General features: G+C 39.4%; 3 protein-coding genes and 1 pseudogene across 6 annotated transcripts in view; all 4 read right to left on the reverse strand.

Annotated features, from left to right (window-relative positions):
- LOC112174872 (TMV resistance protein N) overlaps positions 1-14195 on the reverse strand; it is a 66887-nt gene that overhangs the window by 8106 nt on the left and 44586 nt on the right. The window lies entirely within an intron of this gene.
- The window catches only part of LOC112174873, a 64331-nt pseudogene continuing 51583 nt past the window's right edge, over positions 1448-14195 (reverse strand).
- LOC112169545 lies at positions 2722-6239 on the reverse strand. Its single transcript, XM_040509206.1, has 6 exons — positions 5072-6239; positions 4321-4759; positions 3939-4065; positions 3703-3806; positions 3009-3100; positions 2722-2936 (listed from the first exon to the last, which is right to left on the reverse strand). Exons 1-6 carry the CDS (start codon positions 5940-5942, stop codon positions 2860-2862), a joined length of 1710 nt encoding a protein of 569 aa, XP_040365140.1. The 5' UTR covers positions 5943-6239; the 3' UTR covers positions 2722-2859.
- Positions 6687-8630, reverse strand: LOC121050126. Its single transcript, XM_040509208.1, has 3 exons — positions 7906-8630; positions 7379-7725; positions 6687-6804 (listed from the first exon to the last, which is right to left on the reverse strand). Exons 1-2 carry the CDS (start codon positions 8613-8615, stop codon positions 7599-7601), a joined length of 837 nt encoding a protein of 278 aa, XP_040365142.1. The 5' UTR covers positions 8616-8630; the 3' UTR covers positions 6687-6804; positions 7379-7598.

The following is a 14195-nucleotide window of genomic DNA, read 5'->3' on the forward strand; positions in this document are numbered from 1 at the left end:
TGCTTTCTATCCCTCTAAGTTATCGTTTTGGTAATGATAGGCTGTCTTGGAAGTTTGAGAAAAGAGGTTTCTTCTCTGTCAAGACTGCTTATAGAATAGCTTGTGACTTCTCTGTTGGCAATATTTTTGCTTCGTCTTCTTCTGGAGATCCATACTGTCCTATTTGGAAAGCTCTATGGAGAGCTAAAGTTCCTAGTAAAGTGGCAATCTTCTGGTGGAGAACGGTGCATAACCTTCTCCTAAGTCATACCACCTAACCTCTAAAGGGTACTCCGGTCCAATGCAGTGTGTGGTATGCTCTAGAGATGTGGAAACCCTAGAACATTTATTCTGTGTCCGTTTGCCAGGAGATTGTGGGAGTTCCTCCTTTTTCCATTCCTAGGTCTACACTCTGTTGGAAAGAGTGGTTGCTGGCTCGAGCTACCTCTTTGGCCCCTGAGTCTTTTGACCAATTGCTCGTTCTTCTTTGGAGCATGTGGAAGCATAGGAATGATATTCTATGGAGAGAGCGAACTCGAACTAGTGCTCAGTTGGTAGCCACGGCTATGGCATGGTATGAAGAATATTTGCAAGCCAATCACTCTAGTGCCAGTTCCCAGCAGGACCAGTCGAGACCCCAAAAGAAGTGGTTTCCTTCAGAAGATGGGATGATGAAGTTGAATGTAGATGGCGCTTTCTTGGTTAGGAATGACTTGTGGAGAGTGATTGTTTACTTGCGGTTCAGGTTTTAAACTCAGTTGTTGCTGACCTCTCTCCTTTGAGCGCTTTGATCGCAGACCTCAAGAACTTCCTTGCTACAAATAGGGAGATTACTATCTGTTTTGCTCTTCGACAGGCCAATATTATTGCTCATAGACTAGCCAGCTTTAGTTATGAGTCCAATGTTCATTGTAGTTGGTTTGTTAATACTCCAGACTTTATTCCGGATGCCCTTATGTACGATGTTAATCGTATCTAGTTTAATAAAGCTTCTCTTTTTTCTTAAAAAAAAAGGTGAGCCTAAGCGGATATCTTGGTTATTGTGGGTAGTGATGTACAATTTTTGCAAGTCACCTGTTAGTGGGTTCATAACGCCACTCTTAAAATGACGTGGGGGAAGTCCTCCCACTTGTTACGGATTAGTTGAGCTGACCAATTCTTTCTTACCAAGTTTGATTTCGAGTGGATTCATCCACGAGAGAATTTCTTGAATAATTCGGGCTGCTTCTCATCTGGTCCATTTATTGCTTAGGAATCCATTCCAATACCCTTTTTTTCTCTCTCAAGAACTCAGAATGCGGGAATGAAAAATTTATTGTACCTGTTATCGACATTCGCCAACATTATTCTTGTTTCTCCCAGGTACTCTGAGATTTTACATCACTGGTCTACGGGCACCCTTCCCACACACCAACTAGGGCTCTTTCGATGGCTTGAACTGCAGATTGGAGATGCGACTCTGTTGATTTCTTTATAAACCCTGCGGTATACACAGACCAGGTAAGTTGGTATTTCTTTGGCTTCTGCTATGGAACCCTTGTAGTGAGGAAGAGTAGGAAAGGAATTAGGATTTGAGATAGAGCTGGGTTATCCCTTCTAATATAACAAAATGAAGAACTCAACAGTTACAATCATTTTGTCATGTTACAACAATCAGAGTACCCAAATTTGGTGTACTTGTACGAACACCAATTCAACCCGGTACATATAGCATAAACAAACCGATAAACACATAAAACCCTCTTTATTATCTTAACTGAGTACTAGACAAACCAGCTCTTATGAATTTTGATAAATACAGCAGCACATGATCGTTTCAGAAGTAGCCACACTTACAAGCATGCCTGCACTTCCAACAAGGTGGTGTCATATAGGGCTTCTTCATTTCCATTGATGACAACCAATGAACAATGGCAAGCAACAGCAATGGTGCGGCTATGAGACCCTAATTGATCTCAAATTTGGGGGCTTCGACCTCAAAAGACGAGATCAAAGTTGACAAGAGAAGAAGTAAAAACGGTCACAGCCAAGAAGACCAGAACTGGGTATGAAGAAGGGGCTTCTGTTCTATAACAATGATGACCCATCAAGATTCAATGACCGTTCTTTCTCAATGAGTTTTTATTTCAGAAGAAAAATAGGTAGAACTTGAAACCAACATATATAAAAAGACTTCTACATCCAAGTCTAGTCTAGACCGCACAAGTATTTATGTTTGGTTCATTTGGAGTTCTAGAATTTGGTGGTTGCTCTCAAATCTCAATCAATCGTTATCATACCAGCCTAATGATACCATAAGGATTATTATCACTAAATGGTTCAAATGACATAGAGCCGGCTGAAGAGGGTATTGGGTGGACAAGGCATTTTACATAAAAATCCATAGTCGGGTAGAGGTCATTTTCAGTAACTCACAATTGGAGGGTTAGGATCTTAACACATTAGGTAGGAGAGACTCTTGTTGGCATACCATTCTTGCAATCTAGCTGAGTCAATTCCTTCCACTCAATGGTTCAGACTCACAATGTGATTACAGCTACAGCATACCACAATAAGACACTGAAAATAAAATATCTCATCATACAATGATACCAAAGGTGGAAAAATTGCACTAAGAAATGTTGATTCCTTCTCACAAAAAAAAGGGTCACCTTTTAGGTAGTTTACCTACAACATGACTTCGGGTTATCCAATTTAGTGATAACAAGCAGCTCTGTTACTTTCACGTCCAAATCGTTAGCCTAATGTATAAGGAAGATATCACTACAAAAATATTATCACATATGTAAGATGTTACCCTATTTCTAACATGGTAAAAGAGTCACATAGGCAGATTCAAATGATGATGTGGGTATATCCTACCACAGAAATAAGCTTCGCTTAGACTTTTCCCTGGTACTGGAAATTGAGTTCATAATCGTGCTTCAAGGTCGCCAAGGTGTTTCTGCAAGGACCCTCTACACAAACAAGAAGAATATGAGAAATCAATTCCTTTCAATCATATCTTTTATCAAGTCAAAATTGTTTACCTCCAAATGAGGTATGAAGACGTTGAAGATCATCAGGTGAGCAAACATCTATCAGCGCATATACACCTGGTCTTAGAGCTTCATCTATTTCCCTGCAAGTCCATAGGATAGTTCAGACTACATACATATAAGGGACACTTCAAAAAAAAAAAAAAACAAGAATATTGATTTTTGGAGATTGTAATTGGTAAATTTGCGCATACTTATTTCAAGTGATATCGTCCTCCGACTGATGCAGAATAAGATCAAATGATTAAAATACTTTATTTTGGGTTAATCTTAGGAACATTAAAAATTAGCGTGATATCTCGGTCGTTGGTTATCTCCCATTGATAATATCCTTGTTGTCCCTGGTCTATCTCTTCTCATTGCTTCTCCTCTCTTAAACCTAATCTTCCCTTCTGTTCTGAACCTATCTCTAAATTCTCAAATCTGCCATTCGGTTCCACATCATTCATTTCATAGAAATTGGAATGGTGGCATCATTTCATACTCAAGTTTCTGGAGATTGGGAAAAAGAATATATGATATGAACATAGGTCTACACCAACCTCGCCCCTTCTCCACCAATCAAAGGGCAGCATTAATCTTAATTTAGAATAAGGCACCATTATCAGTTTCAACTAATTAATCTGCTATGCTTTTTTATGTTCACTGGGAAACAACAAATATATTGCAAAGTAGCAAAAATTACCTTTTGATGCCTGTTTTGCGGGGGCCATATCCTGAATAAACCCGTATGTAATAAGCTAAAAAGTGGTACCAGTGTTGACCAAAGACCACTTTTTGATGTCTTAGCTGCAAAACAGATATGATAAAACCAGGTGATGAAGTTATTTTCTCCTTTTGGTATTCAGTCACATTAAAGTAAAAACTTATTGGAACAGAACTATAATCTAAATGAGAATGATACTATCAGTGAGCACCTACCTCTTCATAAATCCTTCTGAGAGAACATGCACATTTGACTCCTTCTACTTCCCATGAAAAAAAGCCTTCCCTGGCTACCACAACAGCATCCAATGTCTCCAAACAATAAAGAAGAACATACCATTCACTAGAAATTACAAAAGAAATACTGTAATTCTTAGCACAGTACTTGATGAGTAATGTACAAGTAATATAGACCATTTCAAACATCTTTGACAATCAATTTGCAGAAGATGAATATCAAAAGTTTAAAGTTCTTATGCATACTATACCTCTTCCTACCTGATCTTTATGTTTTCAGTTTTGGCCTAAGCTTAATAGTCTATTGCACGCTTCGCAAGTCTTTACTATGAAATTTTTAATACCAAATGAATATATATACCTTTTGTGATGCTTCACAACATTATGCAATAATCGGCAGCAAGCAGAGTATAGGCCGATTGAGTATTGCCTATCTATACCAGAGACACGTACACTAGCTACTGGGTTGCATGGTTGGTTATTCGGACTTGTTGAAGAATCATTTGGAACACGACATTTAGAATGTTTTAACAGATGGAAATCTTGAAAAAGTGCTGAAGGTATACGTAACGAGTGTGCTACATGCCAGAGATCCATTTTGTATATTGCATGCTTGCCAGAAATTCTTGCCAGTACGTCAACACACATAAGAATGACTATTCCTGGATCTGGATCACTATCATCTTTACTCTGAGTGAATCTCTCATAGAAGATTAGCGGACTCTGCAGATGCAGAATAACATTGAACATGCAGGCAATTAACCTCTGAATGTATTTTTTAACCACAATCAAATTGCGTCCTGAAACACAAATAAAAGGTCAGAGCATGTCCAACGAACTCTTGAATCCATAAAATAGCTGAAGGGAATTATTATACATGTACACTTTTCTTCCAATGTGGTAATATATGTCCTTGCATTTAATTCACACTTCTGTATGGCTAGAACATAAGTCATAGGATAAGTAGCTAAAAGAGGTCCTTATGTGAAGCAATTGCTATAGACATACAGTTCCATTCATCAATGCAGTAGCTTAACTTATGCATAGCTAAATGGGGAATTAATGTAGTAGAACCATTTCATACGCTCTATAAATGTGTGATATAATATTACCTGAAACAAATTCCAGAACCAAATCCAAGCAATCAATGCCAGATGCAACAATTGAAGAAACCTTTCCTCCATCTTCACATCCAGCACAGATGTCATACCTCACTGTGCACCCTTCTCGCACACCAACTAGGGCTCTTTCGATAACTTGAACTGCAGATTGGAGATGCAACTCTGTTGATTTCTTTATGAACACTGCGAATGATGACCTCAACCTAGCTTTGAATTCATCCAATAAATATTCCCAGCCAGAAAAAGATGATGCTTCAGAAAATCTCCTTTCTCCTAAGCATGTGTTGGTGTTTGTTTCATGAGATGCAAGAGCTGCTCTCTTCCCTTGTAAAGTTATGCATTTCCCTAAAGCCCGTAACTGTAGCTGAACCATCTTGTCAAACAAATCTCCGGATAAGGTAGGATTAGTCAAAGGAAAATGATTCCCTAATTCTTCCAGATACTTCAGAACACCATCTAAACACACAAAATAATAGAAGTGCGGCACCTGACTTGCGTCCGCTGATTCCAATAACAAGACTTGCATAATGCCAGCAAACTTATTCACCAAGCTTGACAACATGGGAGCGCTCTTAATATGCAAATTTAGCCTCAAAATAGCAGCAGAGGCGATTAACAACTGCCTGAGTAAAAATGCTGTGTTGGGGAAATCACCTTTTAGAATGCTTCTCAACAAAGGCTTATTTAAAGATTGCAGTTCAAATGAATCAACAGCAGTAAGAACACTAACAACACTATTTGCATCTTTAGAGCGCGGTCTTCTTCTATGAACACTACCAATTACAGAGTCATCACAGATGTCAGATGATGCTGGGCACGTCACTGCAACTGCAGATTCATCCTGCAGTCCACCACATGCCATATCAGTGTCAGCATCATTGCCCTCCAGCAAAATCTTCTCTGCACCGAACAAATCTAAATTGTAGCCTGACTTCGGAAGATTATAAGCATGACATATAGTTGTGGACTACTGATTATCGTCAAGAATAAACATGTGTAGTAGAAGACTAGAAATTTCTTCAAAAACCTTTATACAGAGGTTGAGTTCGGAGATTGGTTCAAGTTTCCACCTTGACAACTTAGCCTTCTCATCACTATTTCTCCCATCTGTGTCAATCACAACACATGCTAGGCCCCATAAAAACCCACTAAAACACGAAATTATTTTGTTCAAATTTAAAGCATCAACAGAAACTTCCTCTTTTCCATTACAAATGCCATTCTTCACATTTACAAGTAAGATCTGCATCTGTTCCTTTAAAATGTTAGCAACAATGTTTGCACTTTTCCAGGCTCCAATATAAATGGACGAATTCAACAAACTTCTCTGTTCTTGGGCACATCCAAAATTCAGCTCAGCAACCTCAAAGAAACGAACAGCATGATTGGATTGATATTTATGTAATGTCAGAAACACAAAAAATGTGTGACCCATTAACGCCAAGATCATATCATGAACTTTATGATAAATATCTTTTGAGAATGATTCTTGAAGCCCAGCAACCATATGCACTGACTTGTAAAGCCATGAAACTGGAAATAAATCCTCAAAGAGTACTGTCTACTGTCTACTGTCTACTGAGGTTCGACTGGCTATTGTCTCCTCACAAGCAGTAATTATACATCTTAAGGCCTTCCGACAGGACACAAACAATCTGAAGAGCTCATAATAATAAGTTGAGCATGAAGCATTCTGATAATCTAATAAGCCGCCAACAACAATCCTGAAAAACACAGAACTGGTTATATTAACAAATGCCTTGATTGAATGGATACAAATATTAACTTCAATTCAAATTGAAAGGAAAACACACAATATTACTTTTCATGAGATATGAATTCTTGAGACAGCTGGGGGAAAAGGTTCACATATGCATAATGAGGTACTATTGTCTTCACCCATGAAGTATTAGAAAAAATATCAGAATTAGAAAGTGTATCAAGAATAAGCAGTTGTGCATGCACTTTTGCACCCAAATTCCTCTCTTTTGCACCCAAATTCCTCTCTTTTGCATGCATTTTATGGAACTATGTTCAAAAAATGAAACAACAAAAACAGAAACAGAAAGAAAACATAACTGAACTGGGCAACCATTTTAATCTTAGAACCCAACCCAACTAATTGAATATTTCATTTTATTGACTATTCCGAATGGGGAATGATAATTACTCAGTATAGAAGATTTCTTATCTTTTACTTCATTTAAGCAATAAGAACTGTACAAATACATTGACTAACTTTGAACAATCTACTGTATTGATTGTTGGACCATACATCAAACCCATGAAAGCTCATACCTCTCGAGGTTGAGAATAGAAGTCACATAACGTGAAAATGATCTTCTGTCCAAATGACCTTTTGGCATACAACTCAAAAGATTAAGCAAACTCTGACAAGCTGTAAATTTCATGATGGTAGATGGTTGGGAGTTTTGTCCCTTGCAACTTGAGGCTGAGGAACAATCAGATACATTGAGTTTCTTGCAGGAAATAGCCAATGATGAGTTCTCTAAATCACTTAAGACATTTGGCCAATTAGGTGATGATTTGAATTTAACATTGCCGGATGGAAAGTCGCTGCTGAATGGTAATGTAGATTTCTCCAATGCACTGCAGAACCTCTTTGCAAAATACCTGCGGACAAACTAATACAAGAGATTAAATAAATACCCTGATTGAGATTAACAGTAAATGAAAAGTGTGAAACAAAAAGAATCCCCACAAAGATACAAATAAAAATATTTCGCAAGATACAACTTTGTGTGTGTGCATGTACATCACGTGAGGGTAAGGGGAAGCACCATTGGATCTTTGAAAGTGCTTACTCTTTGCTCATACAGACTGGAATCAATAAAGCACTGTATGAGATTTGATCCAATGCCACATTCTTCGGCCTGTCAGCTTCATGGTTCTTGTGTTCTATAACCACCCCAAAGCTGTTTCTTACATAGGGAATTGAAGTTTGGATTAAAAGAGAAAGGAATCTCTTCAAATCCTTTTTAGAGGCACGAGGGCACCATGCATGAATATTTTGGCAAACAACCCACCAAAGTGCAGTTGGCAATGACTTCTTGTTCACAGAACAAATACTGAAATCCCATTCATCACTTTCATAGTTAACCATCTTATTATTAGTCGTATCAGCAGAAACGAATATTCGCTGTTGATCTTCAGACACTAATGAGAGGTGCTCCATCATAAATCCCGTGAGTCCTGCTGCCTCCTGCCTCAAAGAAGAGATCTCCGCAACTTGCACCAGATTGTCACCATTTTCAATCAAATATTCAAAAGACTTTATACGACTATTCAAATCCACAAGCCTTTCACAAGCCATAGCATGCATTACATAAGTTAAAGGACAAGAATCAGCTGCACAGTCCTTACAAAAGATGTTTGAAACAGACTGAATAACAGAAAGAAGAGAAGCTGAAGGTTGTACAATCCAAGAGAAAAATCCCCCATTGATCCAATCAGACATTTCCATCCAATCCCTGCCAGAGAATGAAGAGAACGAATCTGCAATTTCTGCAGACATCTTTCTTGATAAATCTGGAGGTAAGGATTGCTGCTTGCCTATATAAGCATCGGCAAGAGCTATACAATCGAAAGAAAAACAAAACTACCCAACAAGTGGAGACTCCAAATATCAGATATTTGTTTTTGTTTCTAGCGATCACATTGTCAGAATCTTTTACCGCGACAGACTATAGGAATTTGTTTACAGCATCCACCTGCTGTGGTCCAACCAGATTGCTCATGCAAGGGAAAATCACTCTAATTAATTCCTTTATAGAAGCGCCGAGAAGGTTACAGTTTCCAGTTGTGACAATCAATGACTCTAGGAATAGTGCATATATTTCTGACAACCCTCTCCCGTAAAGTTCAGCTTCCAGATTAAAACTGTGCAAGCTACTTAGATGGCATTCAGAAAATTCTTTTTCATCAGCCTCCAAACAACTAACTTTCATCCACTCCCGAGATTCTGATGTATCCAATGTTAACTGCCGAACACACTGACTTGCTTGTCCTTCTGGTATGGACTTCATTGCTTTATGGATTGCAATTTTGAATTCATGCGCAGATAATAGCATTTCCACGGCTTTTGCATATGCTTCACCATGAAAAGGAATGACACATCTAGTATAGTTCAGTTCGCCATCTCTATTATGTAAATTAATAACCCGTATTGCTTTACACAATGCAAAGATAGTATTATTCACCTGCAATGGTGCAATAGGTGAACCAATAGGATTACAATCACAATCACAAGTACAAGAAAACTTTGAAAGAACAAAACAAATTATCAGAAGAAACTAAACCAAAGATCTCCATATACAAAACATAATAAAAAATACAGTTAAAAGATGGAAAATGCTTGATCAAAGAGCATTTTACTAACTGTTGTGTTTTTGGCTCATTGATACAATCTGAAAATTAGGATGCAGAATTCAAATCCAAGTCTGGAAAGGAAAGAGGTTTGCGCGCAGCTTTTCTATAAGTTCTAGGAAAGTTAGTCTTTCAAGTTCTATTAGGATTTGTATTAAAAGCTTAGTCTATTAGGATTAGGAATCCTAATCCCATATTGTATCAGTAGCCTCTATGCCCTATAAATAGGGACTGCAGTCAGTTTTCTGAAATTAAGACAGAAAGTGCAGAAAACTGAGAGTCAAGGTGATAGAGAGATAAGAACTAGTCTGAGGGGTTTGAGGGATCTGCAATAAGTACTTGTAAACACCTAAATTCTTCATAGTGCTAGTGAATCTCTCAAGAGAGATCACGAAGTGGACGTAGGCTAAAGTTTTGGCTGAACCACTCTAAAATCTGCTGTGTTGTTTCTGTTTTCAGTTCATCTATTTTCTGATTTTGCTTAAGTAAAACACAAAGATCCTAAAGGGGGCTTACACAATAAGTGGTATCAGAGCCAGGTTCAAGGTGTTTTGCGATGGTGAACGGCAAAGTCATTGTCGAAGCAGGAGATGTGAAACCGTCCATTAAGCCCTTTAATGGCAAGGACAACTTCACGCTTTGGCAAAGGAAGATGAAGAACGTTCTGGTTCAGCAAGAGGTTGATGAGGCAATTGGAAATAAACCTGCAACAATGACTGAAGCAGATTATACGAAGAAGAATAAGAAAGCAAAGAGCTCCATCGAGCTGCATCTTGCCGATAATGTCTTGCTTCATATTGGTGAGAATATGACTGCAAAGGAAGCATGGGAGAAGCTTGAAAGCGTCTACAGGGGTAAAACTATCAGCAGCAAGTTACTCTTGAAGGAACAGCTCTTTGGCCTCAAGATGGAGGAAGGGGATGATCTTAATGATCACATATGCAAGTTTCAGAATTGCATATCAAACTTGGAGAAGGTTGGAGCAAAGATGGATGACGAAGACACGGCTGTCATGTTACTTCATTCGCTTCCTCCTTCATTCAAGCACTTCAAAACCACCATGATATTCAAAGATACTATCACACTTTCTAAAGTGTGTGAGAACTTGGAATCATATGTCAAAATGGACAAAGATGAAGAAAGTTCTCAAGCACGGGGACTTCATGTCAGAGGCAAGGAGAGAGGAAGGTCCAGGAATAGAGGTGGTGGATTTGAAGAAAGAGGCAGGTCAAAATCCAAGGGAAAAGGCAAAGAAAAGAAGAATGGTTGCTTCGAATGTGGTTCACTCGACCACTGGAAGAGGAATTGCAAACAATGGAAGGAGAAAAAGGCGCAGATGTTAGGAGAAAGCTCCAAGTCAGCCAATGTCGTTGCTGGAAATTATAGTGACGATGGAGAACTTCTCGCAGTAACAACCAGCTCCAGCGCGCTTAAATATTGGACCTTGGATACAGCCTGCACATTTCATATGTGTGCACACAGAGATTGGTACGATACATATGAAGAGAGGAACACCGGGGAAGTGTTGATGGGAGATGATTCACCTTGTAGGATTATGGGAATCGGAACAGTAAAGATCAAGATGCATGATGGAATTGTCCGAACGCTGGGAAACGTTCGACATGTCCCAAAATTGAGCAGAAATCTGATTTCATTGAGCACTTTGGATAGGGATGGATTTTGGTATAAATCTGAAAAAGGACAGCTCAAGGTAGGAAATGGACAAATGGTCTACATGAGGAGTGTGATGTAACCAGATAACATGTATAAACTTATGGGTTCTACGGTGGTTGGTGGAGCTGCAGTTTGTACAGAGGAAGACAAGACTGAGCTTTGGCATAAACGGCTAGGGCACATGAGTCAGAGAGGGTTGCAGGAATTACACAAAAGGGATCAGCTAGAAGGTGTAATGAGCTGCAAACTTGAATTTTGCAAGTATTGCACACTCGGAAAGCAGACCAAGGTGACGTTCAATGTGGGCAGCAGTGAGAACAAATCCAAAGGAGTATTGGACTATATTCACACAGATGTTTGGGGGCCTACACCAACAAAATCAAAGGGTGGAGCCAGATACTTTGTCTCTTTCATAGATGATTTTTCAAGGAAGGTTTGGGTATACTTTATGAAAACTAAAGACCAGGTTTTCACTAAGTTCAAGGAGTGGAAAGCTGAGGTTGAAAACCAAACAGGCAGAAAAATCAAGTGTTTGAGAAGCGACAATGGAGGTGAATATAGAGATAATCAGTTCTTACAGTTGTGCAAGGATGCAGTCATCACAAGACACTTTACTGTTAAGAAGACTCCTCAACAAAACGGTGTTGCAGAAAGGATGAACAGAACTCTTATGGAGAGAGAAAGAAGCATGAGACTTCATGCGGGGTTGCCTGAAATTTTTTGGGCAGAAGCGGTTAATCATGCATGTTATTTGATTAATCGATCACCTTCTAGGGCTATTAACTTCAAGTGTGCAGAGGAGGTATGGTCTGGAAAGCCAGTTGATTATTCCAACTTGAGAGTGTTTGGTTGCAGTGCTTATGCACATATTCCCAGCGATGAAAGAACCAAACTGAAACCTAAGTCCCATGAGTGCTTGTTCATCGGCTTTGAGAAAGGGGTGAAAGGTTATAAGTTGTGGGATATAGTCAACGACAAAAGGGTGATCAGCAGGGATGTAATCTTTGATGAGAAGACTATGCCATTGAATGAGGAGGTTAATAGCAAGAGGAGAAGATCGCTGTTGTTGAAGAAGAAGCAATCAAGATTTCATTAGCTAAACCATCAGATGAAGATTCCCAAGTTCAGGTGGAGCAAATTGAGCAAGTAGGGAATGATCAAGGAGCTATTGAAGAAACAGAGCAGCAACAACAGTCACCAGTTAGGGCTCAGGTGGAGCAATCCCCACAGAGGGATTGAAATTCCCCTATCCCACAAGCACCTGAGTCATTTAAAAGAAGCATAGCACTTGACAAACCTAAGAGGAATCCAAGAAAGATACAAAGGTTTGGGTTCGAACTAGAAGAAGATGTGAGTCATGCTCTGAGTATAAGTCAAGGAGATCCAACTACTTATCAAGATGCCATAGAAAGCGAAGAACGGGCAGGTTGGATTGGTGCTATGATAGAAGAGATGGAATCTTTGCATAAGAATTCCGTGTGGGAGTTGGTTCCTAAACCCAAAGAAAGAAAACTTGTTGGCTGCAAGTGGGTGTTTAGGAAGAAAGAAGGAATACATGATGCTGATGCCATAAAGTATAAAGCACGTTTGGTGGCAAAAGGGTATTCGCAGAAAGAGGGAGTGGATTATGACGAGATTTTCTCTCCGGTCGTCAAACACACTTCAATTCGGTTATTGTTGTCTATAGCAGCTCAGTATGATATGGAGATTGAGCAGATGGATGTGAAAACTGCGTTTCTTCATGGGGACCTCGAAGAAGACATTTATATGTCGCAGCCGGAGGGTTTTGTCGAAACAGGAAAAGAGGATCTGGTTTGTCGGTTAAAGAAGTCTCTATATGGACTTAAGCAATCACCGAGACAGTGGTATAAGCGTTTCGACACATACATGCTGAAAATAGGCTACACAAGGTGTCTATATGACTGCTGCGTTTACTACCATGTATTCGAAGATGGGGAGATTATTCTACTACTTTTGTATGTAGATGACATGCTAATTGCATGCAAGGATATGTTGAAAATTCAAGAGCTTAAGAAGAAATTGGGAGCTGAATTCGACATGAAGGATCTAGGAGCTGCACAAAAGATCCTTGGAATTGAAATAAGGCGGGATAGAAAAGCTGGTAAAATTTGGCTGTCACAAGAAAAGTACATTCTGAGGGTACTTGAACGCTTCAACATGGATGGAGCTAAGGTTGTTTCTATCCCATTAGCTGCACATTATCAGTTAAATGCAAAGCAAAGGCCATCAAGTCAAAAAGAGATTGATGCGATGAAGGATGTTCCATATGCAAGTGCAGTAGGGTGTCTCATGTATGCGATGATTTGCACAAGACCAGATTTAGCTCAAGCATTGAGTGTTGTCTCTAAGTACATGTCAAATCCGGGTAAGCCCCACTGGGAAGCAGTGAAGTGGATTTTGAGGTATTTAAAAGGGACTAGGCAGCTTGGAATCATGTTTGAGAGGAAACAAGAAGTAGCATGCGTGGCTGGTTTTGTGGATGCAGATTATGCAGGAGACTTAGATAAAAGGAGGTCCACAACAGGTTATGTTTTTACTTGTGGAGGAGGACCTGTGAGCTGGAAATCAACTCTTCAAGCAGTCACAGCTCTATCTACTACTGAGGCAAAATATATGGCATTAACAGAAGCTTCAAAGGAAGCTATTTGGTTGAATGGGCTAGCAAGTGAATTTGGAATTCACCAAGAAGGCGTGGTAGTGAAGTGTGACAGTCAAAGTGCCATTCACTTGGCAAAGAATCAAGTGTTTCATGCAAGGACGAAACACATTGATGTTCGCTATCACAGGATCAGAGATTGGGTAGAATCTGGAAATATCTTTGTGGAGAAGGTTCACACAAATGACAATGCTGCAGATTGTCTTACCAAGCCCGTTGCTGTAGAGAAGTTCAAGCATTGCTTGAACTTGCTCAGTGTCACAACATGCTGAGTTGTGGTGGAGCACCTCCTCACTTGAGGTGCGTTGAGGCAAGAAGAGTCTTGCCAAGGTGAAGGTTCTTGAAGGTTTGTTCGGGATTACTTCAAGAAGTTCAAGA

This window comes from Rosa chinensis, chromosome 6 (genome assembly GCF_002994745.2).
Source record: "Rosa chinensis cultivar Old Blush chromosome 6, RchiOBHm-V2, whole genome shotgun sequence".
NCBI lineage: Eukaryota > Viridiplantae > Streptophyta > Magnoliopsida > Rosales > Rosaceae > Rosa > Rosa chinensis.